This window comes from Micromys minutus (genome assembly GCF_963924665.1).
Source record: "Micromys minutus genome assembly, chromosome: 21".
Lineage (NCBI taxonomy): Eukaryota > Metazoa > Chordata > Mammalia > Rodentia > Muridae > Micromys > Micromys minutus.
In genome coordinates, this window is record NC_137956.1 from 8,998,621 (window position 1) to 9,022,765 (window position 24,145).

At 42.5% G+C, this 24,145-nt stretch overlaps 1 protein-coding gene across 1 annotated transcript in view; it reads right to left on the minus strand.

The window, feature by feature from the left end:
* Positions 1-3,194: 3,194 nt before the first annotated feature.
* TMOD3 (tropomodulin 3) overlaps positions 3,195-24,145 on the minus strand; it is a 52,276-nt gene continuing 31,325 nt past the window's right edge. The window contains exons 4-10 of the mRNA XM_080934884.1: positions 17,664-17,786; positions 16,456-16,545; positions 15,221-15,351; positions 14,055-14,162; positions 11,756-11,899; positions 9,767-9,911; positions 3,195-5,606 (exon numbers count right to left, since the gene is read on the minus strand). Coding sequence (XP_080791010.1) covers positions 5,572-5,606; positions 9,767-9,911; positions 11,756-11,899; positions 14,055-14,162; positions 15,221-15,351; positions 16,456-16,545; positions 17,664-17,786 — 776 coding nt within the window. The 3' untranslated portion in view covers positions 3,195-5,571. The remainder of the gene's footprint in view (positions 5,607-9,766; positions 9,912-11,755; positions 11,900-14,054; positions 14,163-15,220; positions 15,352-16,455; positions 16,546-17,663; positions 17,787-24,145) is intronic.

The window sequence follows — 24,145 nt, forward strand, 5'->3', positions numbered from 1 at the left end:
AAAGTATCAGTTGGCAGAATCATGTCCCTGCTAGAGCACGGAGACAAGTCAGCCAGCTGCTGAGGACATTCTGAAGCAGCCGCGTACCACACAGCTAGGATCAGAAGAAAAATATATTTACACAGTATAACTGGGGTTTAACAGAGACCCAAATTCTCACTACATTTGCTGCTGCTTGTTTGGCCCCACGGCATGAAGCAAGGACACCATCTGCAAACTGAATCCCAATCTGCCGGCACTAGGTCTCAGCTCTGCAGCCTTTAGGACCTGAAGTTTTACAGTACATCAAGAATAGTATCTACTAGGCACAAGAGAAGGAAAGCAATGATTGAGATTTCACAGTTCTGGGGGTGGAAACCTGTCTAGTTTTCAGTCTGCCTCCAAGGCAGTACCTGGGATGCTGCATCCTCAGGATCCCAAGGCTGCAGTGACCTATGACAAAAGGTGAAGGACAAGGCCTCACTGTCAGGCCTGTGGTGGCTTGAATATGCTTGGCCTAAGGAGTGGCACTATTAGAAGGTGTGGCCTTGGAGGAAGTGCAGTCATTGTGGGGGTGATCTTTGAGACCCTCCTCTTAGCTGCTTGAAGAGTTAGTCTTCTGTTTGCCTTTGGAACCAGATGTAGAACAGCTCCTCCTGCACCATGCTCTCCCATCTTGATGCCAATGGACTGAACCTCTGAACCTGTAAGCCAGCCCCAATTAAATGTTGTCCTTCTAAGAGTTGCCTTGTGTCTGTTCACAGCAATGAAACCCTAAGATAGGCCCTCTATAAAAGGCATATGTTGCTGGATGACTGGGGAGGAAATGGGGTGTCAATAGCAATACACAAGAGGTCCTATGGTGCCAAGCCTGAGGCAAGACATAAGATACAGTAACACACGGTCCTGTCCTCAGCCACCTCTAACCACTGGAGAAGGTACTGTTTTGAGGGCTACTGAGCAGTTTTTCCCTTAACAAGTCCAATCTGGAGAAACGAGGCTCTTGGCACATGGAGCAACAGCTCTGCCTCATACCAGGACCATGTGGACCAGCTGTAGAGGCTCTTGGGTTTTACTGGAAAGCTTCTGTTGACTGACGTAGAGGGAGCAAGAGGTGAAAGTGTGACGAGGACGAGCAAGACTCACACAATGGGCTCAGTTTTACTTTGGCATAGGGGACTTGTGTTCTCTGAGGTGGAACCAGCTGTTGGATGGTGTGGTAGTCTGAATAGGAATGGCCCCCATAAACTCACACTTGAATGCTTGGCTACCAGGGAGTGGCACTAGGGTGGGCTCAGAACCTCAAGCCAGACCCAGTGTCACCTTCTTCCTGATGCACGCCAATCCAGATGTAGAACTCTCAGCTCCTTCTCCAGTACGGGGCATGCGTGTGTACCGCCATGCTTCCCTCAATGGCAATAATGGACTGAGCCCCTGAATCTCTGAGCCAGCGAGAATGAAATATTTTCCTTTATGAGAGTTCCTGTGGTGATGGTATCTCTTCACAGCAATAGAAACCCTCACCAATACTGCAGAAAGAAAACCCAGACACAGATCTCATTTGTAGAGTAAAAAAAGAGATGAGTATACAGACCCAGATGGTGAACAAAACACACACCACCTTTGCATCACCAGGAGGGCAAGGGCCTTCAGTGCCACAGACGGAAAGGCTAAGGGTGGACACTAGAGTGTGCAGTCTGAAGCTGTCACTAGGCTGCAATTAGTGCTGGCATTCGGGCCTTCTATGAGGTGTGCAGAGTGGTTTAGACTGTACAACCAGCTGCCTTGACCCCTCATAGACTCAAACTGCGTCTCTTAATAACCAAAGATAAGACATCTGAATCATTAGGAGTTATTGACACTTTGTTTATTTAGATGAGAGTGTGGTCAGCTCCTGGAATGAAAACAAGGTAGGAAGAAAACTCCTTAACCTTGTGAAAATTGTAACTGGGTTCTTCAGATTATGGGTTGTAAATACACAAACCGAGGTTTAAAAAGATGTATGCACACTGTGTGTGTGCACCCACACATACAAATACTTAAAGTATTGATGATTTGTTTTTAAACTTGTCTGACTATATAAACTATAATACCTGAAAACTTTTATAGGAATTATTTCTCTGTATCAAAATACTAACAATGTAGAAAAAGGAATAAAGTGGGTGAGGGGGTCTCCTGAACTTGTATGTTACAGTCTATTTTCACCCAGCCTTGAAAGCGGGGGGTTCCTAGGGCCAATTCTTTAGTTACAGAAGGCTTCCTAAAACACATGCAAAACAGAAATATGTGTCATTGATTAAAACGATTTACTTATGAGAGTCTTTTTCCAAGCTAACCTTTAAGGTTGGTCCTTCTAAACTAAACCACAAGGGTAAAGAAAAGTTGAAAATTAATGAAATGTATGTTTACTATAAAATCTGCATATTGTTCCATTTTTGTAATTGTCTGTGTATGTGTGTGCAGGTGCCCACAGAGGGCAGAAGAGGGCACTGTATCTGGAACTGGAGTTCCTGGAGGGGGGAAGCTGCCTGCTGTGGGTTCTAGGAACTGAACCTGGGACCTGTGCAGGAGCAGTCAGTGCTGTTATTTTTTCCAAGACAGGGTTTCTCTGTAGAACTTGCTCTGTAGAACAGACTAGCCTCAAACTCAAGAGACCTGCCTGCTTCTGTCTCCCGAGTGCTGGGATTAAAGGTGTGCACCACCACCGCTGGGGGCAGCCATTCTCTTAATGATGGAGACATCTCTCTAGCCTCAGGCTTGCTTTTACAGGGAAGCACTCATGGAACCAAATAATAGTGTAGTAAAGTAAACATGACATCAACCGAAGCGACCTGTGAGAGGTGATGAAACAGACCAAGAAGTTACATCTGTGCCTGGCAGCAACGGCAGCTGTTGTCCCTCAGATACCCACCAGTTCATTTCTCTTGGGTTGTCTTCCGGCGACGTGTATTCAAACCGATGCTGTGCTGGAGGAACATAGCCAGACATTGTGGGGCTCCAGGCCGGCCGTGGCTGTCACCCCAGGCAGGCACTGCAGGGCTCCAGACCGGCTGTGGCTGTCAGCCCAGGTGAGCCACTACTCATTGCCTGGGAGGTGACGGTGGTTCCTGACTTTATACAGAAAAAGTAAGCCAGCCTTCAGAACCATAAGGTTTTATGAAGCTTAATATAACATCTTATTTTAGTGGCGATAAAGGTTAAAGATAATGTGGCATACAACTAATATTTTATTAAGACATTCTTCCTTTTTAATTTTATTATATCACCTTTAAAGAAAACACATGAAGGAATTATCAATTTAAAAACAATTTTTAAATTCTATTTACATGTAACTTTTAGAAGGGTCCCCACTGAAAGGAACAGAGCTAATTTCAAGAGTGATATATGCAACCTCAGGATCACAAATGTTCTTCTTGAAATGATCAACTCTAATGTGTTTAACACAAAATGCCTATTTGGTCTTTGAAATGACAGGCACCCTAAGAAAATGTATTTTATGCATTCTTTAAACTTCTAATAGGTTTTAGTATAAGTGTATGGCACCAAAATCTATTTTCAAGGCATTAATATTAGTTACTAATGGTAAATTTAATGTATATAATAATATCATGTAGACATACTAAAAAGCATAATCTGAGAAAAATATAAATATACAGTCTTATAAAGTGGGCAATTTAAGGCTTTAAAAAAATATTATGTATATGAGTACACTGTAGCTGTCTTCAGACACACCAGAAGAGGGCATCAGATCCCATTACAGATGGTTGTGAGTCACCATGTAGTTGCTGGGAATTAAACTCAGGACCTCAGGAAGAGCAGCCATCTCTCCAGCCCCCAATTTAAGGCTTTTTAAAAGAACAATTAAAAAATGTGATGAATATTCTTAGTTTATCATTTAACTTGACATAAAACTTGAGGGCTTAGAAAAATCTCTGGCTTAAAATTAAAACTGTTGCAAAGTCCTAATTTATTACCATGTCTTAAAAATCTAAGAGGAATTTAAAAATCCTGTTACTAAAAGGAGGTGCCTACTTTTAAAGATGAAGGTAAACACTGTTCTCCATTATAATTCTTGAGATACCTATTTAATCAGATGAGTCCACACTAACTTACTCATGAAGCATTTCTTCGGCTGTATGATGTGTTAGACCAGCACTGGAATGGTATAAGGAGATGTTCCTTCACGGTTCATGCCTCACCCGGCCTCCTTCCTGTCTCCTGTCTGAGGCTGTCCGTGCCTCTGCTACTCCTGCAGGAGCTGCATGGGCAGAGCACAGGTACCAACCCAAATCCTCTAGCAGGGCATTGGTGGGCAGCCTCACCCAACCCGGCTGTACACGGCTCAAGTCCTCACTCTAAAGCTCCAGTGATAAAGATAACCCATGTTACAGAAATTATTCTTTATTATATAGACCTTAAAAGTACAAGATGAAAGGAAACACCTACTAAAATGGGGTTTCTGAAGAGTGAGTAGCAGTCTTTGTGATTGGCTGGAACACTGTGGAGGGGGGATTAACTATGCTTAGGCAATGCTGCACTGTATCTGTGGAGTCACACACAGCGCTTCTTATCAGACAACGGGTTTGTTCTTTCCTTTTCCTGACAGGTTCTCAGATATATAGCCCAGGCTAACCCGGGAGGTTCTTATGTAGTTCAAGCTAGCTTTGAACATCTGGCAATATTCCCTTCTCAGGTTCCCAAGAGCTAAGATTCTCGGAGTGAGCCACCACAGCGAGCTCACAACTGACACTGCTCATTAGTATGGCCACTTTGCCAGTTTCTCAGGCTTGAACTCTCTCCTACATCTAACAGCACCTTTCTTTCTTCTTTTACTGAGTATTGGCCAAGAGCCTTTTATAGGGAAAATAACCCCTCTACTCGGATGCTTCTTAACCATTAGCTTTTATAAAAATGTAACGCCCACAGCAAGGAGAAATACTTACAGCTATACTTCTAACAAGGTATGTAGTGGGGCAGAACTAAGCAGGCAAACAGACACAGCCAGCCCACGTAGCTGAGACCCATCAGATGTGGGGACCCGCAGCACGGACGGCTGTTCTGTCTTGTGGAGGCCTGCTTTGGCTCATGTAGATATACTGGATTCTGAACCATCTTTTAAAATTCTGACATTTTATTTCCCTAACAAGGAATAAGCAAACTTTTGCCTAATTCATGGATTTTTGAAAAGGAACCCACCATCTGCCTTACCCTCAATGTATAAGGAGCAACACTAGTACTGAGTTAGCAACATCCCTTTTGATTTAAAAAAGATTGGTCCTCAAGATGTTCATTCAAATCATTCTTACATGACTTATGAAACTTTCCGCAACTGCATTTTTACCTAAAAATCATCACAAACCATTCAATTAAGCTAAATTAAACTGGTTTCAGTAGAAATGATACAAATATAAAATACTACCTATTACTGATTTTACAAATCAAATATAATACGTTAAGCTATGAAAATAATGCATATAGTTAAAAAAAAAAGATTTCCAGTCTTTCCCCTTCTACCCAGGAAATGTTTACATCTGCTACCACAAACACGAGCCTTGGTGATCTGCAGTCTTCCAAAGGTTGTCCTCAGCATGCTTACTGGTGGTCTCCTTCAATTCGCCTCTTGCGCACTGTGGGAGAAAAAGTCTGTTACTAATCCATGTTTTGTTATAAAATGTTAACATGCTTATAACATGTTTTTGTGTGATACAGTTAAAATCTCAACAAATTGAGTATTTCTCATTCATATGACCATTAATAGAATGCTCGGTCATCTGCCATTGTCATTTACTTGAAAATCAAAAGGCTTCAAACAAGAGCTATGTACTTTGTGATGCTGGTGCTTACACAACAGCTGGCTAGAAACCAGAGCATTCAGCACTCAAGTTTCAAGCCATTTGCATATAGAAAAAAACACACACCTACGTTTACAGGAATAAGCAATTCGTACAATAATGTTTGCAATGACACCAGCAAGCTGTGGTTAAGAAGTTATGTTAGGGGTTGAAGAGATGGTTTAATGTCCTCCCAGAGAACCCAGGTTCAGTTCCCAGCACCCACATGGCAGCTCACAACTGTCTGTAACTCCAGTTCCAGAGGATCTGACAACAGTTTCTAGTCTACACAGGCACTGGGCACACACATGGTACAAAGACATAAACACAGGGAAAACACCATGTCACAAAATAAAACGTAAAGTTTTATTAAAACCATTTGCATGTTCCCCTGGTTAGATATATTTCCTTACACTGAAGGAATCTATAAAAATACTTTCATCGTTTCTAAATGTAATAACTGACTTGCAACTGCTTTCCAAATTTCCCTTCTCTTTACAGAGTTTCCTTCTGGGTACTAAATGGCTGCTCAAAGTGGCTGCCAAGTTCCAGAGGGTGGAGCAAGCAACATGCTCATGCCTGATGGCGCTCCTGTGGCGGGAAGGTGCTCAGCCTCAGGAACTTGCTACCTGCCAAGGCGTTCCGAGCACTCCATTTCAGTGTCCCACACTATGCCTGGGCACTATTCAGAGAGGTCAGCAAAGGGACAGAGCCACAGCTCTGCCACCGTCCTGTGGTGTGTGCCGTGGCAATTAGCCTCTCTGGGTCTGTCTCAACTTTCCTCTGTAGCAAGAGAATAATGGTATGTAATGCTTATGGCCACAGTTAAAGGTGTAATCTGCAGTGCTGAGAACACAGTACTGAGGGCCACCACCTTCAGCCACCACCTCGGTTCACACACTGGCCCAGAGGCACTGGTGAGTCATCTTTCTAGTGCCGAAAGCCACCTTGGCTACCATAGCCAATCTGCACTCCTGTGCTACTGGTCTTGGCACTTTGTGCCCAGATTCTCTGATTCAAGAGGCCTGGCTATTGACTCCCCACTTCTCTTCTGGACGCAAGTCACAAGTCACCGCCCCTTGTTTTAGCCTAAACTGGCCGTCAGAGGAGCTAGTCACAAGTTCCTGAAGCTGACAACCTTACCTGCCACTAGCGAGCCAGAAGTGGTTTAATGTCACCAGTTTGTGAACGGGCTGAACACCGTCCAGGATCTTGTCTGCTCTGTATCCAGCAGGAGTAATGGCTGCTCCCATGCTATTCTCACTACTGACTGCTGGGATCAGACATTCACTGGTGTGCATAAGACCTGTCTAGTCAACGGCTGGGTGGAGTCAGAAAATAAAGGCAAAGGATACAGTCTCCATAAACTGTATTTACCTACGCATTCGTCCCTGACTCTAACCTATGGGAAGAGCAACAAGTTTCAAGTGTCTACTGAAAAGTTAAGGGAGAAAAAACCCTAAGACCTGAAACAAAAAAAATACAAATATACCCCCAAAAGGGAAACACCAGGCAATTCTTAGGGCAAGGTTTTAGCTGTTTTCGGCAAACCATTTCAGATGTTAAAATGCATGCTATAAAAAAAAAGTTAGAAAATGTTACAGACAGGATCTACAAGAAAGAGCACAGCAAACAAAAATCCACAGAAAGCTGATTATGCAGTTAGCTAGCACACAGGTAAAAAGCTGAGACTCAGAGTTGAAGTGCATATTGTATGTGTCCCATACAACCTCTTTTCTGTTATAGCTGTGACACTTCTTAGCTGGAGAGATGGCGAGTAGGCAGGAGTTTTTCAATGGACAGCTGAGAGCAAGAAGACAAGGAGAAGATATCATAACAGTGAGAACAAAGACCTGATACAGTCTCATTTGCGAAGCTGAAGAAAAGTCACTTGCCCAGGAGACTGGGTCAGTTTTTAGTCTTGTCAGGCTGCTGAATCTATGTGTTAGAAAGCATGGTCCCCAGGCCCTGTGTCCATAGGCCGATCACAGTGCACTAACAGACAATGGCTGTGGAGCGGATCCGAGGGGCTGGTGCATGCACAAGGCAGGGGGCAAAGGGCAGAGCACCACCTTGATTATTCGTAGTTACTTGGTGTCCTTATCTATTTGGTCCAATTTCTTCCCATGAATAAAATTCTAGATCCTCCATGGTAACCAGTTGTTAGTAAGTCTAACTTTGCAAAGAGTGACTTCACTGTTCTGATGTTTATGTTTGTGGGTGTCGTCTGCCTGTGACACAGGGGACTAGAGGTGATGTATATTGGATGCATTTGGGAATTTAAGGCAGTTTTAGAGAGGTAAATAGAAGATCCACCTGGCTTATTTTAAGATGACACAGTTACCAGAAAACTGTAACTGAATAAAGATAAATTTTATCCTCTTATTCACGTCCCCCCTCCCTCCCTCCCTTCTGCCTCAACCTCCTTCTTTTTGATTTTGCTAGAGATCAATTCCAGGACCTTGAACATGCTAGGCAAGCACTCTATCCCTGAGGTGTATCCATTTTTACTAAATACCTACTATGAGCCAGATATGACTTTGAACATGGCTCTTGACAGCAACATGTTCCAATGCTAAAAAAAACATGTAATATTTGAAACATTTTGTTTTAAAATTTTCACATATTATGCTTGTGTATGATGTGAATAGATGTGTGCATATATGTATGCCATGGTGTGTGTGTGGTCAGAAACCAACCTTTTGGCACTGGGTCTCTCGCTGCATTGTTACCTGGGTTCTGGTGATCACACTCAGGTTCTCAGGCTTCAGTAGCAACCACTTTACCCGGTGAGCCATCTTCCTGCCCCAAATGACCTAGTGCAGCTAGCACGCCGGCTCATGCTAGCTAAATCCAAACATTCTGCAGGTGGAGGCAGGAGGATCACCAGGAGTTTGAGGTAAGCCTGAGCTATAATAGCAAGACCCTGCTCAAAACCAAAATGTATCTGGAGACAGGCACTTTAAATGAACTACAACTAACGTATAAAATACAAGGCACATGTGTTTAAGATATGTATTAATGTCAGACTCAGAGGCCCAAATACCTCCAAATACCCCGAGAAATAAGCTATTTCAGTGCAGAGCCGCCCACAACAGACTTAGAATTCCTGTTAAGGGTCAATATGTCCAGGTTCCACCCTTTTCTTAATCTGAATCTCTAAGGGAAGGAAAGTTCTCAGTCCGGATTTAAGAAGCACTGTTCTCAACAGCAAAGTCACTCCACTTGCCAGAGTGAGCCAACACGAAGACAAGTTGGATGACTGAAAATTACACCTAGAATCAAGAGCACAGCAAAGGAACATCTTCTCATTTGAAAACGAGTGGCAAAAGCATCTACGGGCAACTGTCCTAGACAGGGAATTAAACAATACAGCTCATGTAACTTGGACTAAAGGAACAAACTATAGCACTATAAATTCAAACATGGCTGAAGCTTTAAAGAACTACCTTACTTGGAAACACAGCCTGTTGAGGACTTAGTCTTCTTCCAATAATAAATCCTATAAAACACCTTTGTGGCAAACAGTATAACTTAAGAGGAGAGGCACTTTCTGAAAACGCAGAGACACAAAATTATGAACCCATATTTACACGATCCCGGCTACAGAATTGAGTCAGAGCACAAGACTCAGTGGTAACACTGGACAGGCAGGTGCAGCAGGAGGGAGGTGGGAGCCAAACTGTACCTATTCTGTGCTTCACCGTGGAAAGCTGAACTTCTGCCCTGCTCAATGAACTCTTTGTTTCAGAGCTTCACTGAGAGCTGTCACGTGCTCATCACAGAAGCTGCTTTACACATGGAGACCACTACAATCCGGCTTGGCCCTGACTCACGGTCTAAAGGACCCAGCATTATTAGACACTAAAGACAGGTACCTTTTCTATGTCAGTATTTATTTCTAAACATAGCTTAGTGTTTGTTGTATGTTGGAAATATGACTCAGCGCATCTTACCTAAGTCATTGTTCTTTGTGATCGCATTGGCTGCCCTGGTTCGGGGTCCCTGCTGCGTGAACTGATATCCAAATTTAAGGATATTTGTATTTTCCTCAAGCATCTTGGCCATTTCTAATTCTACAGAGGTGCCCAACTGCTGTCTCTGGAAGAATTAAAAAATAAAAAATAGTATTAGTAAACCAGATCGAAACATGTTTTAGGTAATTAAGATTTAAGATGTTCAGTCCTATAATGATTGTGTTAAGTCTCCAGTTTTTCCCAACTTCATATAAAAAAACCCACATTTTTAAAAGTTCAATTGACAGCAATAACACCAAATATCCACAAAGCTCTGGCTTCCATCCCAGCACCACATATACCAGGCCTGGTGGTGCTCACCTGGGAGCCCAGTACTGGGAGCTGACAGCAGACATTTAAGTCATCTCCACACAGAGAAGGTGGAGGCTAGCCTGGGATACATGAGACTCTGTCTCAACCTTGGCCCCAAACCAACAAACTCACCAAAGGACAAGATGGATCAGCATCAGGCATGGTAGTGTACACTTAAGAGCTCCAGGTACTGGGAAGGCTGAAGTGGGAGGAATGTTTGACCCTAGATCAAAAAGTCTGGGCAATACTGTGTGACCCTTTATCTGCTTTGTTTAAGTACTTACCAAGAATGTAGAAAAGTGAGCCCTTGGTAATTGTATGAAATGCAGAATTATCATACTCTCCAGCAGTTCTACTTGTAGGTATAAAGTCCAAGAAATAAACACGTATGTTCATAAAAAAATTCACAAGAACATTCTTTTTCATTTGTTTGATTTTTAAAAATATTCCATGCATATGAGTATGTAACTGTTTTGCATGCATGTATGTATGTACGTATGCATGCATGAATGTATGCATGCATGAATGTATGTATGTATGTATGCATGTATGTATGTATGCATGTATGTATGTATGCATGCATGCATGCATGTATGTATGCATGTATGTGTGTATGTATGTATGTGCACCATGTGTATATCTGGTGCCCATGAAGGTCAGAAAATGTATTAGAGCTACCATTTAGATGCTAGGAACTGAACCCAGGCCCTCTCCAAGAGCAACAGGGGCCCTTAACTGCTGAGCCATCTCTCCAGCTCCACAGCATTATTTGAATAGTTCCCAAATAGAAACTACATGTACACACTGGAGTTTGACATGCACTGCAACATGCATAAGCATCCAGGACTTGGTCACAAACATCACAAACTGAGCTACATCTCAGTTAAAAATCTGAGATCATGAATCAAGAAGCATCTTGGCTCAATTTTAGATATAACCAATATTTTTTCTATCTTCGTAGTCTACAAATTTATTCTGAAGGGCACAGGGAATCACTTGCCAAATATCTTTTCAAATAACAAGTTATTTTGTGTGTTTGTGTATGTGCACATGGTTGCAGGTACATTTGCCAGTATACATGTGTAGTGGCCAGAGGTTGTCACTGACAATTTTTCTCTGCCATTCTCCACCTTATTCTTTGGGACAGAATTTCTCACTGGAAATCATTGTTTTCACTGGGCTGGCAGGTCAGTGAGCCCGTGGGATCCGCCTGTCTTTGCTTCTCCAGACACAGGGTTAAAGATACGTGCTGTGGCATCCTGCTTTTCTGTGGGTGCTGGATCCGAAGTCAGGCCTACATGATTATGCAGCAAGAACGTCACCATCAAGCCATCTCCCCAGTCCTCAAAGTTATTTAAAAAAAAAAATTAATAGTTGCTCCATATTGAAATATTTCTAGCATGTACCCGGCTTTCCAAAGTCTGTCTGTGAGACTCGTGACACAGCTCAGTAGCTAAGAACGCTTGTCACTCTCCGGGAGGACCCAGGTCCAGGTCCCAGCACCCACATCAGGCGGCTCACAACCACGTTCTACTCCAGCTCCAGGAGTCCAATGCTTCTGGTCCACATGCAGTGGGGGCTACAGCTCCCTCCAAACTGCTACTGTAAAACACAAACCTGATTGTCAATCTTGAGCTCGGTCAGGGTCTCATTATCTCTCAAAGCATCAATCAGTGCTAAAACCCCAGTGCCTGTGATGAAGTTGGACTCCATATTTAAGCTCTTCAAAGTTTTGTTCACTTTCAGCATATCTGCAAAAGCCTGGAAATTAAGAGGAAATATTTGGAGATTAAAATCTGATCGCACCTATCTTTCACTGCATGTGCCATAAGTAAATTCATGAATTTAACTTTCTCAAGTTTCTCTTTACACTGTCTCAGTTCTAGACATCGCTGCTCGGGTCCTGGTGTATTTACTTATCCCATGTTCAGTACCATACACAATCCTTACGTTATTTGGGCACATGTAATTTCCTGGTGCTGACATGTCTAACTCTTAAGAGGTGGATCAATGAGAGGCAACTGCAGTAATTCAGGAAAGAGAAATCTGCTTGGACCAGGGCAGAAATAAAAGTGTGAGAAATGGTTGGAGACTGAAAATATTTTCTTTCTTTCCTCATTTTTCTTCTTTGAGGGTTCCACTATGTAGCCATGGCTGGCCTGGCACCAGGAGATCCTTCTGCCTCTGTCTCCCAAGTGCTCGGATTAGAGGAATGTACCAGCACTGTGGCTAAAGACAGGGTGTCGCTGACCCTGAGTCCCAGACTGGGATGGCCTTGATCTTCTGGTCTTTTTTGGTTCTATTTCTGAACTATAGGCATTATAAGAATATGTTGAGATACAGGTATGTGCCACCACATTCAGTTTATATGGTGCTGGGGATAAATCCAGGGCTTCATGCATGTGAAGTAAGCATTCTATTAACCGAGCTACATCTCCAGCCTTCCCCGTGCCCTTTAAAGAAAGGTTTTGCAGTGTTGTCCCTGCCCTGTCTGGCCTGGAACACACAGAGAGCAGCCTGCTTCTACCTTCAGACAGCTGGAATTAAAGGCACACACCACTGCACCTAGATTCAGGCAATTAAAGAATATGACTGTGTCTTGTGTTTATGATATGTGCGGATGCACATGCATTATAGTATACATGTGGAGGTCAGGGGGAAACTTTGGAGTTGGTTCTCTCTTTCCCCTTTATGTGAGTTCTGAGGACTGAACTAAAGTTGTCAGGCTAGTGTAGCAAGTGCCTTTACTTTCTGATTCATCTCACCAGCCTCTCTCTCTCTCTCTCTCTCTCTCTCTCTCTCTCTCTCTCTCTCTCTCTCTCTCTCTGTGTGTGTGTGTGTGTGTGTGTGTGTCTTTTTTTTTAAAGCTAAAATCTCACCATGGCCTGGAGCTTGCTATGTAAAGCTGGACTCACAGCCCTCTAACCTCTCTCTCCTTGGAAGCTAGGATGACCTGTGTGAACCAGCATGGCTATCTTAGATTCTAAAAATATTCTGGAGACAGGACAGAATATATGCTTTAGGGTTGTAAGAAAGGGAAGGTAAGGGGAATTGTTTGTGTTTGTTTGCCTGCATGTCTACCAAGAGAAGTAGACGGGACTGCCGTCTAGCGGACATTGCCACGTAGGAGGTGAGCAAAGGCGGCGTGGGGCAGGTCCTGCGTTAGTTGTGTCTGTTAGACATCCAGGCACAGCTACTTAGTAGGTGGCTGGGTGTGAGTGCAGAGTTAAGAACAGCGATACAAAGGGACAGGAGCGCTGGAGTCACCAGCATGCACTGGAATGAGCTTCCCCAGGCAGCAGTGCAGGTGAACAGAATGCTCTGCATCACTCCAGCGTTCAGAGCTTGGGGGGATGGGTGGGAACCTGGGAACGAGTGAAGTTGGAGGACTGATAAACTGATATGTATAATATATACATGTTATATTACTATTATATACAGTTATATGTACATGTTATGTATGTATATAGTTATAATATACATATTAATATAGATAAATTAGGGCCAATGATATGACTCAATGGGTAGGGCACTGTCTGTGAACCCTGACAACTCAAATTCTATCCCTGGGACCCACACATGGTGGAAAGAATCAACTCGTTATTTTCTGGCCTCCAAATATACACTGTAACCCATGTGTATACACACACACACACACACACACACACACAAATAAATGGGTAGATAAATGTGAAAGGAGGTCACAGTTTAAGTGGGTGCAGTGGTATAGACCTATAGTCCGAACACTTGGGAAGTAGAGGCAGGAGAACCAGGGAGTTCAAGACCATCTTCCATTACACAGAGCCTGGAACTATGAGATCCTGTCTCACGAAACAAAGTGGTTTAATCTCACTATAACACACAGGTCTGTGGGCACCAGTAGGGAATGACTGACTATCAGTCACAGCATACTCACAGCAGCCACGGGGTCATTGCTCCTGGTGGCTGCAAGACTGAAATGTTTCACATGTGTGTTGGTTTCCAAAGTCTTCGCAAAATCCTTTAGAGTTGGAATTGGGATATTCTCGAAAGACAAGAAAAGTGAAACACATTTTACTTTTCAGGAACTTCAACCCATCAGTCAAATACATTTATACTCACTGTTTGCTTTCAAATATACTCAGGAAGCACACACACAAACAGTCTAGTCTGCCCAGAGTTCTAGGACAGCCAGGACTGCATAGAGAGACCCTGCCTCAAACCAAACAAACCACCCATAATAATAATTAAAAAAAAAAAAAAAAAAAAAAACAGTAAGAAAGCCAGTATCTCGGCATTTGGTCAAGGGGAAAAACCTATACTTTTAAAAGACGTCAAACGCGTGCAGCTACTTTACACATAACCTCTAAACTGGAAGCAATCATGTAGACTAAATGGCTCATAATAAACAAAGCACAGTAAGACCTATGTGAGAATGTCTCCACAGTGGGAAGAACAAGCTAGTGAAACCTACCCAAATGGGTGAGTCTCGAATGCGCTCTGCCAAAGACCAGACTTAAGAAGGCTGGAGACGGCAGAGTGAGTGGCTGTCAGGATGGACAGAGGGTAGCAGAGGGGCCCGAAGAGCGTCTAACAGACAGTGGCCTTTACTGTCCATCAGCTGTTTGTTTGTTTTACAGTTTGACAATGGTATCTTACAGCGTGTACAACTCAGGACTGTACACTAAAATAATTTTACTTAATTATACTAAAAATACCTTCAGAAACCTGATTAAAATGAAAACCAAAAGGTTAAAGTTCTTAGAAGTAGGCAGTATTTTGCTGGGCGGCTTTTAATCCCAGCACTCGGGACAGAGGTAAGTGGATCTCTGAGTTGAGAACAGCCTGGTCTACAGTGTGAGTTCCAGGACAGCCAGGACTACACAGAGAAACCCTGTTTCAAAACAAACAAACCAACCAACCCTCAAAAAAGCAGGCGGTATTTTAAAATTAATTTACTATTGTAGGACTTACATTTTTAAAGCAAGGAGTTAAGACTACACACCAGAACCGCCATGTTATTGCCTTGGGTTCCAGTGACTCTTGGCAAACATCCTATGTCCATGTCGATACATACATATATTGCATGCTTAACATACTTACTTTTATATTATTCAAATTAACTTCAACAAGATGGGCATCATTTTCCCTAATTCTCTTTAAACTCTCTTCAACGTTGGTTGGATTCGGTGGCTCATCAAACACTGGAAGAATCTTTTCCCCTTTAACCACATCTGCAGGAACAGATAGAGCAAGGGCTGACTGAGATGGCTGAGACTGAGAGGGGGAACGTCAACTCGGCCATCCACCCCCACACTGCAGAACTGCTGAAAGACCCCTCATATGTTGTAGTTATGTATGTCACCAGGTGAATGTTACTGCATACAGAAAATAAGGAAGAGGAGGTTTGCGTCCATTTAAATGGAATGAGTTGGCTTTCTTCCAGCGTGGACTGTGGGAGACAGAGGAGCACTTTGCTGAATGGAAACTTGAGGGAATTCGCAGCTTTACAAAGCCACGGGGATATTTAAAGATCCAGCATCTACTAGTGGCACTGGGTTATGTTTTTTTAAATGTTCTTAATTTGTGAGGCATATGTGTGTGTGTGTGTGTGTGTGTGTGTGTGTGCGCATGCACGTGTCTGTCTCTGGGACCCATAAGGAGAAAGCTAACTCCCACAAGTTGTCCTCAGATCTACACATATATGGACAAAGTAACAAAAGCAAGGCTTGACTTGAAATGGAATCTGTTTGATGGGATGCTACAATTACATGAAAGATTCGTAAGGAACAATAAGTGGGCGGCTCAGGCAGGTGCCTGAATCAGCTCCTCTTTTCTTTCCCCTCCTCTTACTCTAAAGCAGAGCCTCGCCATGTAAGCAAGGCTGCCTAGCAGTTGCAATCCTCCGCTTTAGACTCTCAAGTGCTGAGATTGGAGGTGTGCCGCTGCAGCTCACAGTTCCTCAATGGTCAGTCGTGACAATCTCCAAAACTGAGAGATCACACTCGATACGGTGTGTGATGTAAGCATTTACCAACTCCCAACAACATTCACCAAAACAAAATCCCCATGTTCAAACCGGACATAGCCATTAGAACTAATATTTATCTGTCAAATAACCCGGTTCACTGGTGCAGTACATGGCAGGGAGATGACGTTGAGGATATCTGTGAAGAACACAGTTCGGACTCTGGGCTTTATGTGACACCACGGCTCATTATCACTGTAAAACCTCAGCTCCTTCAGAGGACATTAAGAACAGTATGTCTTCCACGGGGCTGTGTTAGCTGGGAATAACCAACACTTGACGGATTAGGACCCACGAGGCGTTTACTCACTTGGAAAGTGTTCCTGGCTGACACCGTTGCTACTCCCCAGCACGTCACAGAACTGTGTGTCTGCAACCAGATTGTGCATCCCGAGAATTGCTGCAGAGACAAAAGAGAGTTAGCTTTCTACTTCTACTATTCTAAACCTTTCATTTTCACTTTTTTTAAACACGGACCCCTGCTGTGTCTCAGGCGGGCCTCTATCTCCTTGGGTTGAAAAGCCTTTCGTGTAGCTGTGATTATAGGTGTGAGCCCAGCACGCAGCTTGCAAACATTTTAAAATATTTTAACATTTTGCAGACATTTTCCTACTAAACTGAAAATGGACTCGACATCCCCAAACAGGAGGGAGAGGTGGAGAAATGGTTGGAAATCACCAACACACTTTCACTGATTTCCACCAATACCCTTGTATTGCCTGCATTCATCTAAGTTAGACTACAGTGTGCAGCAGGCTGACCTTAAAGGAAAAGCTGTGCTTAGCTCCACCTGGTGGCTAAGAGAGGAGAGTGAAAAGACGCACTTGCTGTTTGATGCCTAGGTTTGTAGGAATGAAGGCTTTACATCTCTGCTGGGCATGATGGCACATGAGACTACAGTAAGTGTTAAGTTCTTTCATTTAGAATAACACAGCATTCTCCGGAGCATTCGAATACTCTCATGTGCTCTCTGATAATGCTTCCATTTACAAAGCTCCCGGTGCTCGACTCCATAAGGAATACACCACCTTCTGAAGTTGTGGTAACACATGCACTTTCCTGCTTCCCAAGGTCCTTCCCAGGGACCTTCGCTCTGCTTTCAAACATGTCTCAGAGTTATCGGGTATGAGCGTCTTCCTGTATGTCACATTTTCTCCCCAGGAAAATGGGCACAGTAAGTGGGAAGAGTGGCCTAGGTAGGAAACTGGCCATGGGGACACAGAAGTCTGCTGTGTTCCTTGTGAAGTAGGGGAAGTGACTTCTATTTACTCTCCAAAAGCAGGGTAGAAGATGACCCTGAAGGCTGTTCCTAGTGCTCAGACTGGGCAGGCTCACCAGCTGACGGAACAGCTTTTGTTGTTAGAAAGACTAAAATACAACAACATAGGAATATCGTCAAATATTCACCACAGACAGTGTGTCAGATTTATTGTACAAAGCAGGCACTTGTCTGACGCATGCAGACGGGCCCTGCATTGCCCCATGCCAGGCTCATTCAAACCCCGTCCCGGGAGATACCTGCAAGGTCACACAGTTCTGTGTCTGAAGCGTTGGTCAAGGCCTCTTCTAACTCTGGATCGAGGGCTATAGTTTCTTCTGTAAAAGTCTGCACTGGCTTCTGTTTGGGGATAAAAATTTTCCCTGAAAAAACAAAAGCATTTGTTATGCATTACTACTGCCACTAACTCAGTGCCATCTCTGTCACTTTTACACCCAGGTAAGGCATGGGCAACTGAAACACACAAGCAGGCCAAACACACTGACTATAACATATTGACGACACGTGCTAGAAAAGGAGAGTAAATGAAACATCTTCCCATCTCAGAAAATAAAAATGGCTGTTTTTCTGTTTTTTTGAGATAAGATTCACTATATGGCTCATGCTGGCCTTGAACTCATAACCTTTCTCTTCAACCTCCTGAGTGCACAATGCCCAGTTCTTTTCTGAAGCGATTATGAGTTATTTCGCAAATTCTGACTTTATTTAAATGAAGCTGGCTGAGTAACCATGAAAGCACTTGAGGAACTAAGGGAGGAGGACCGGGTACTTGAAGCAGAATGGCAGTGAGCTCCGAACCAACCAACCAAACACACACACACACACACACACACACACACACACACACACCCCAAAATCCTAGAAAATCTATAAAAATTAAAAAGGCATCCAATTTCTTATTGTTAAGCTACAAATTGTTACGGTCACTTGAGGGACAGTAGAGACAATTCCAGAAATTCAAGTTCTAATTGCAGGGAAATTTCTCTATGTCCCAAGTGCTGTCCTAAACCTTGACATCCATTCCTCTGAAGCAAGGACACTAGCGAGATGTGAAGTAGGTGGATATAAGAAGATCAGAAGTTCAAGGTTACCCTGAGCTTACGAGAGCCTGTCTCAAAAGAAAGAAATCAAAACTAAGTTGTCTCGCGTCTCTGCTAAAAGCTCCCATCTCTTCATATATGCTGCTGTATGCTTTCTATTACATTATTTGGTTATTTTAATAATTAAAGATTTATTATCATTATTGATTTTTTTCCTTTGAGACAGGGTCTCTCTTTGTACCTTTGGCTACCCTGGAACTCACCATGAGGACTAGGCTGGCCTTCAATGCACAGATCCCCTTTCCCCTGCCTCTTTAGTGCTAAACTGTCTTGAGAACATATCAGGAGCTTCTTGTCTAGGTCTGACAGTTGGACCTTGGGATGTTGGAGAAAATGCCTTTCCTGTGACCTCTTCCCCTGACACACAGCCTTGACCAAACTCTCTAGGTAACAGTGTAGCTGTTTCCCACCGCCCTGCTCTTTGTACCATGGAGGATAAGTGACCCCTGCTTACCTCATCTGCTTTTTGCTCAATGACAGGAGGATGGCCTGGGAAAAGTTGTAGCTCTTCTGCCCTTCCCCAGTCTCTCCCCACTTCCTCTGTTCTTGGAGTACCATTCCCAACACTAAAGACAGACGTCCCCATCTCTGTTGCTGCACTGTATCCAATACTAGAGTTGTGGCTATTTGATTAAAAATTCAGCTACATTTCAAGTGCTCTGTAGAAATGTCTAGTTTGATGTCTGTGCTAACCATACAGCAGATACTAGCCAGTTTATTCTGTTGTTTTGGTTGTTATGGCTTGGCTTACCTCAAAAGTTCCTGGGCAGAGTCCTGTCTCTCAGTTGGTAATCCAGTCACCATTAGTAACTAGATCATGAGGGCTGTGACCTAGTCCCTAGGTGGATCCATGACGGCCACATGATGGCCCTGGAATGTGGGGTGGGTGTGGGTAAGGAGATTAGTTACAAGCAAGTAACTGGAGAGATCTGGGGAGTACACCCCTTTTCTGGCCCCCTCCTGGTTGCCATGTGGCAAGCATCTCTGTTCCACAACGTGCTCTCATGGTGCTCTGCTTCACTGTAGGCCCCACAGTAAAGGAGCAGGCTGACTACGTACTGACGCTTTCAGGGCCACCAGCAAATATGTCCACAGTCTCACCGTATAGCCCTGGATGGCTTTGATCTCAGATCCTCCTGTGTCCCAAGCAGGGACTAAAGGTTATGTGCTACCACACCAGCCCTCAATGTTTCCTTTAAGAGAAACAAAGGTGTTTTTCTCAGGTCTTTTGTTAAAATGACAGAAAAATTAGCACAGAGAGAATAACAGGTTCTTGTAACTTCCTATATCTCAATTCAAAGCCAGGGATTTTCTGATTCTGACACTGGGTCAATCCAAATGGTGTTGTATTAATGAGGACGTGTTAACTACTTGCATACCACAGAGCGCCAGTTGAAATTAGCGCTTTAAGTCTTAGCTCCAGCAGTGAGGTTGTATTAATGACACACAGACCACAGAGCATCTGGTGCAGACAGAGCTTGAAGCCTTGGCTATATTAATTAGACAAAGATTCCTTAATACCAATCATAGAATTGTCTGTACTTAAAAAGAGCTTATGCAATCCACCCCTTGGCTTTTCAAGAAAGGTTTCCTTTGTTTAGCCCTGGATGTCTTGGAACTTGATGTATAGACCTCTCCCTGCATCTACTGTGGGAGTGCTGGTATTAAAGGTGCACACTACCATCTGACTTATTAGAAAACTCTTAGCTCTAACAATATAGTTGCAGGGTATAAAAATCAATATAAGAAACTAGTAGACCACATATACACAACAGACACAGCACACACACACACACAAACACTGAACTCTTAAGAGAAAGAATATCCCATTCATATTGTGTTCCTTGCTTTGCTAAAAAGACCTCTACAAAGAAAACTTAAGACACTGAAAAGGAAAATCAGTGAAGATATTGGACTTGCAGAATTAACTGTGAAAATGAGTTTAGTGCCAAAATTAACCTACAGATTTAACACAATGCCCATCAAAATTTGGATGCTATTTCACAGATGTAGGGAACCCAAGAATTCATATGGAATCCCAGGTTGCCAAAGCAACCCTAAAGAGCAAGAACAAAAGTGGAGGTATCAGCAAACCTCAAACCATATATGCTACAGGAGCTTTAGAGACAGAGACAGCCTGGTAATGAGAAAGACGAATGAACAGAACAGAGGATGGGGTACACTGACAAAGCTGTGGACATCGAATCTTTGACAACAGTGGCCAAAAATGTGTGGTGATTGTCTAGCAAACAAAACGTGCTGGCAAACTGGGTGTCAACCTGCAGAGAACACAACTGGTCCACTCACTGTCTTTAATGCCAGGCAACAAGCAATTAGAAACGGAATAAATACCTTACTTTAAAACCTCAAGCTGCTGGAGAAAAATAGGGGAGATACTCTTCAACACACTGGGGATACGCAAGAGCTTTCTCAACAGATCCTCAATAGCAAAGGAGCCAACTCAACTATCACCAGATAGGGTTACCTGAAATTAAAAGCTTTCTGCACAGCATTTAAAACTACCAACCAACAAATGGGCTAATGAAACCTGTAAGCACTTCTCAGAAGAAATATATAAATGGAGGTTTAACAACCTTAGTCATCAGGGAAGTTCAAATTAGGACTACTTTGTGCACCTTCCTCCCTTGAGATTTTCAAGGACAGAATCTATGATCTGGTCACCTCTGTATTCTTGCCTAGAATACAGAAGGCAATTCAACTTGCTAAATAACAACTTGGTGAACAACTTTTTAGTCCAAGTGGTCTCACTCTTTACAGCATAATTCAAAGATGGGCTAACTAACCAGAAATAATTTTTTATATATGGGTGTTTCACCTGAGCATGGGTCTATGTATCATATATGCATGCCTGGTGCCCACAGAGGCCAGAAAAGGGCATCAGATCCTCTGGAACTAGAGTTATAGATGGTCATGAGCTACTATGTGGGTCCTCTGGAAGAGAAACTGGTGCTCTTAACTATTGAATCACCTCTCCAGCTCCCAAATAAAAGCCAGTGCTTCTTCCAACTAGTAGCTTAAAAACTTAACTATTTCTAGTAGAAGACCTTCCCCCTACAACAACAAAAAAGTCAGGCTTTATATGGTAGTTTGTATAACTGTTCTCAAAATTTGGGGGTTCTGGTGATTACATTTTTTTACTGTTCAGTAGTTAAAAAGTATATTTTTTACTAATAGATTACATGTATCTTTTACTATTTATTTTATGTGTTTGAGTGTTAGTATTATTTACATGTGTATGCTTGGTGCCCACAGATGTCAGAAGAGGGTGTTGGACGCCTAGAACTCGATTTACAGCTGTGAGCCACAGTGTGTATGTTCTGGGAACTAAACCTGTGTCCCAATAGCAAGTGCTCTAAACCCCTGAGCCACCTCTCTAGCCCTTTAGGTAATTTTTTATTATTGGTTCATAACTAAAGGCAAACCCGAGTAATCGTGTCCCAAATCCTCAGTGGGATTACTATTACAATGAAAATGGGTACACAGGAGGCTGGATGTGCAGGCTCCAGGCTTGACCTCCAACATCTAACAGGGTTGGGAGTGCGTGTGGTTTGGCAGGTGTGACTTCCACTGTCAGTCACTGCGCTCGCCACCTGCTGGGCTCAAGCTTGCCTGTGTCCCCTGATGCTCAAAGCTGCTTCTAAGTAGTGAATGCAGAATAAACTTTGCAATAAGCTTTGAGAAATTCTAATATTTGAGTTGCAGCCCAGAGACTCTGGTTTAGTAGTGGGTCTGATGTGCACCTGCATTCCAACAGACAGCAGGCAAGGTTGAGAAACACGGGATTATGGCATTCACTGGCCAAACAAAACCATGAGCTATTTGCCACAAACAAACAAACAAACAAACCTCCAAAACAAAACCAACCAAACAAAAACAACCATGTATCAAATGCCTCAATTTTGCCATTTTATACTGTGTACACAAATTGTAAATATATATAGTTCTATTTTTGTCAATTAAAAAAGGAAAAAAAGCTGATGTGGCCTTATGTGGGAGGAAGTGGCAAAAATTCCAGGTCACCCTCATGTCTAACATGTACTAAGTCTGAGGTCAGCCTAGGCTTAAAAAAATGAAACTAGAAAAGAAAATGAAAAAGAAAGCCAACCATATACCAAATAGCTGTCCATGTCTTAAAGGAGCTGAAGTAATCTAAAGCACTGTAAAAATCTAAGATGTTTATTTTTATAATCCTCACCCATGTTTCTTCAGGTATTATTTATATCTGATTTCTCCTACCCACAAACTTCTACTAATGCTTAAAAGTACAAAATAAACTTTAATAGAAAAAAAAGCCAAAAAGTTTTCTGAAGACCTATGGAAATTCTAACACAAATATTTATCTTTATTTTTTTAGAATCAAACTCATTTTATTAATTCTTTAATATGAAGATGTAGTTACACATTTTAAAGGCACTAAATATAACAACAATCTTTGGAAGGATAATGATTTTTGATGAATTCATATTTCCTTTCAATTTTTAAATATAATGTAATGTTTTATTTCTAAATAAATTCAGCTTTAAAAATGAGCTGTTATAATCTTACTAGGGATATTAAAAGTGGTAGTGCACATACCAAACATTATTTTTAAATGGCTCTTGACATGGATTTGTTATCTGTCTTGACATTCTCTTCATAATAATCTCTCCATATGTAGTAATGTGTTAATAACAAAAAGTAATTACTTCATCCTGTCCTTTTCTGAGGAGAGACAAAAAGGGAGTGGATCCAGATGGGAGGGAGGTGGGAAGGAACTGGGAGGTGTGGAGGAGGGGAAACTGTAATTAGGGTTTATTATATGAGAAAAGAATCTATTTTTAATAGGAGGGGGTGGGGCTGGGGATTTAGCTCAGCAGGCACCAGCTCACAGTGTATGAAGTCAGGAGCTGGATTGTCTGTACCAGAAAGGAAAAAAAAAAATGCAAGAAATAAAAAAGACAATTCCTATTCAACAATAAAAGAAGAATTACTTCATATTTTCTTTGGGAGTACTTTAACAGTAGTAAATAACTGATATCAATTTTATAAAAATGTATAAATTAGGTAAGATCTAAATTTACTGTATGAATACAGATATGTATAATCTTTCCAAATTTATTTTTTGACTTGAGTTCTTGTGAAAATCCCAAATATTCACTTTACATGAAGTGACAAGCTAATCTGAAAATTCATATGTAAGCCAGAACAGCCTTACAGACTCTAAGCAAGCCGTGAAAAGAACCAATACCAGAGAACTCACAGGTGACCATTTGAAGACTTAATGCAAACCTACTATAAGCAAGGCAGTATTGCCATGTAGAAAAAAAAGACATTTAGATCAAGGAAATAGGATCTATAAGTAAACTCTTATACTTTGAGCAACTGATTCACCTACAAGAGCATAAAACAATTCAACTGAGAAAGGTCAGTAGATAACTAGACAGGCACATGCATAATTCCATGAAGTTAGATCCTCCTTTCCCATCACGGGCATTAATCCAAAACAAACAGAAAGCCGAGTGTAATGGCTCATTGATCACTTGCAATCCCAGCACTTGGAAGACCAAGGCAGGAGGATCCCTAGGAGTTTGGGGCCAGCCTGGGCTATAGCATATAACTTG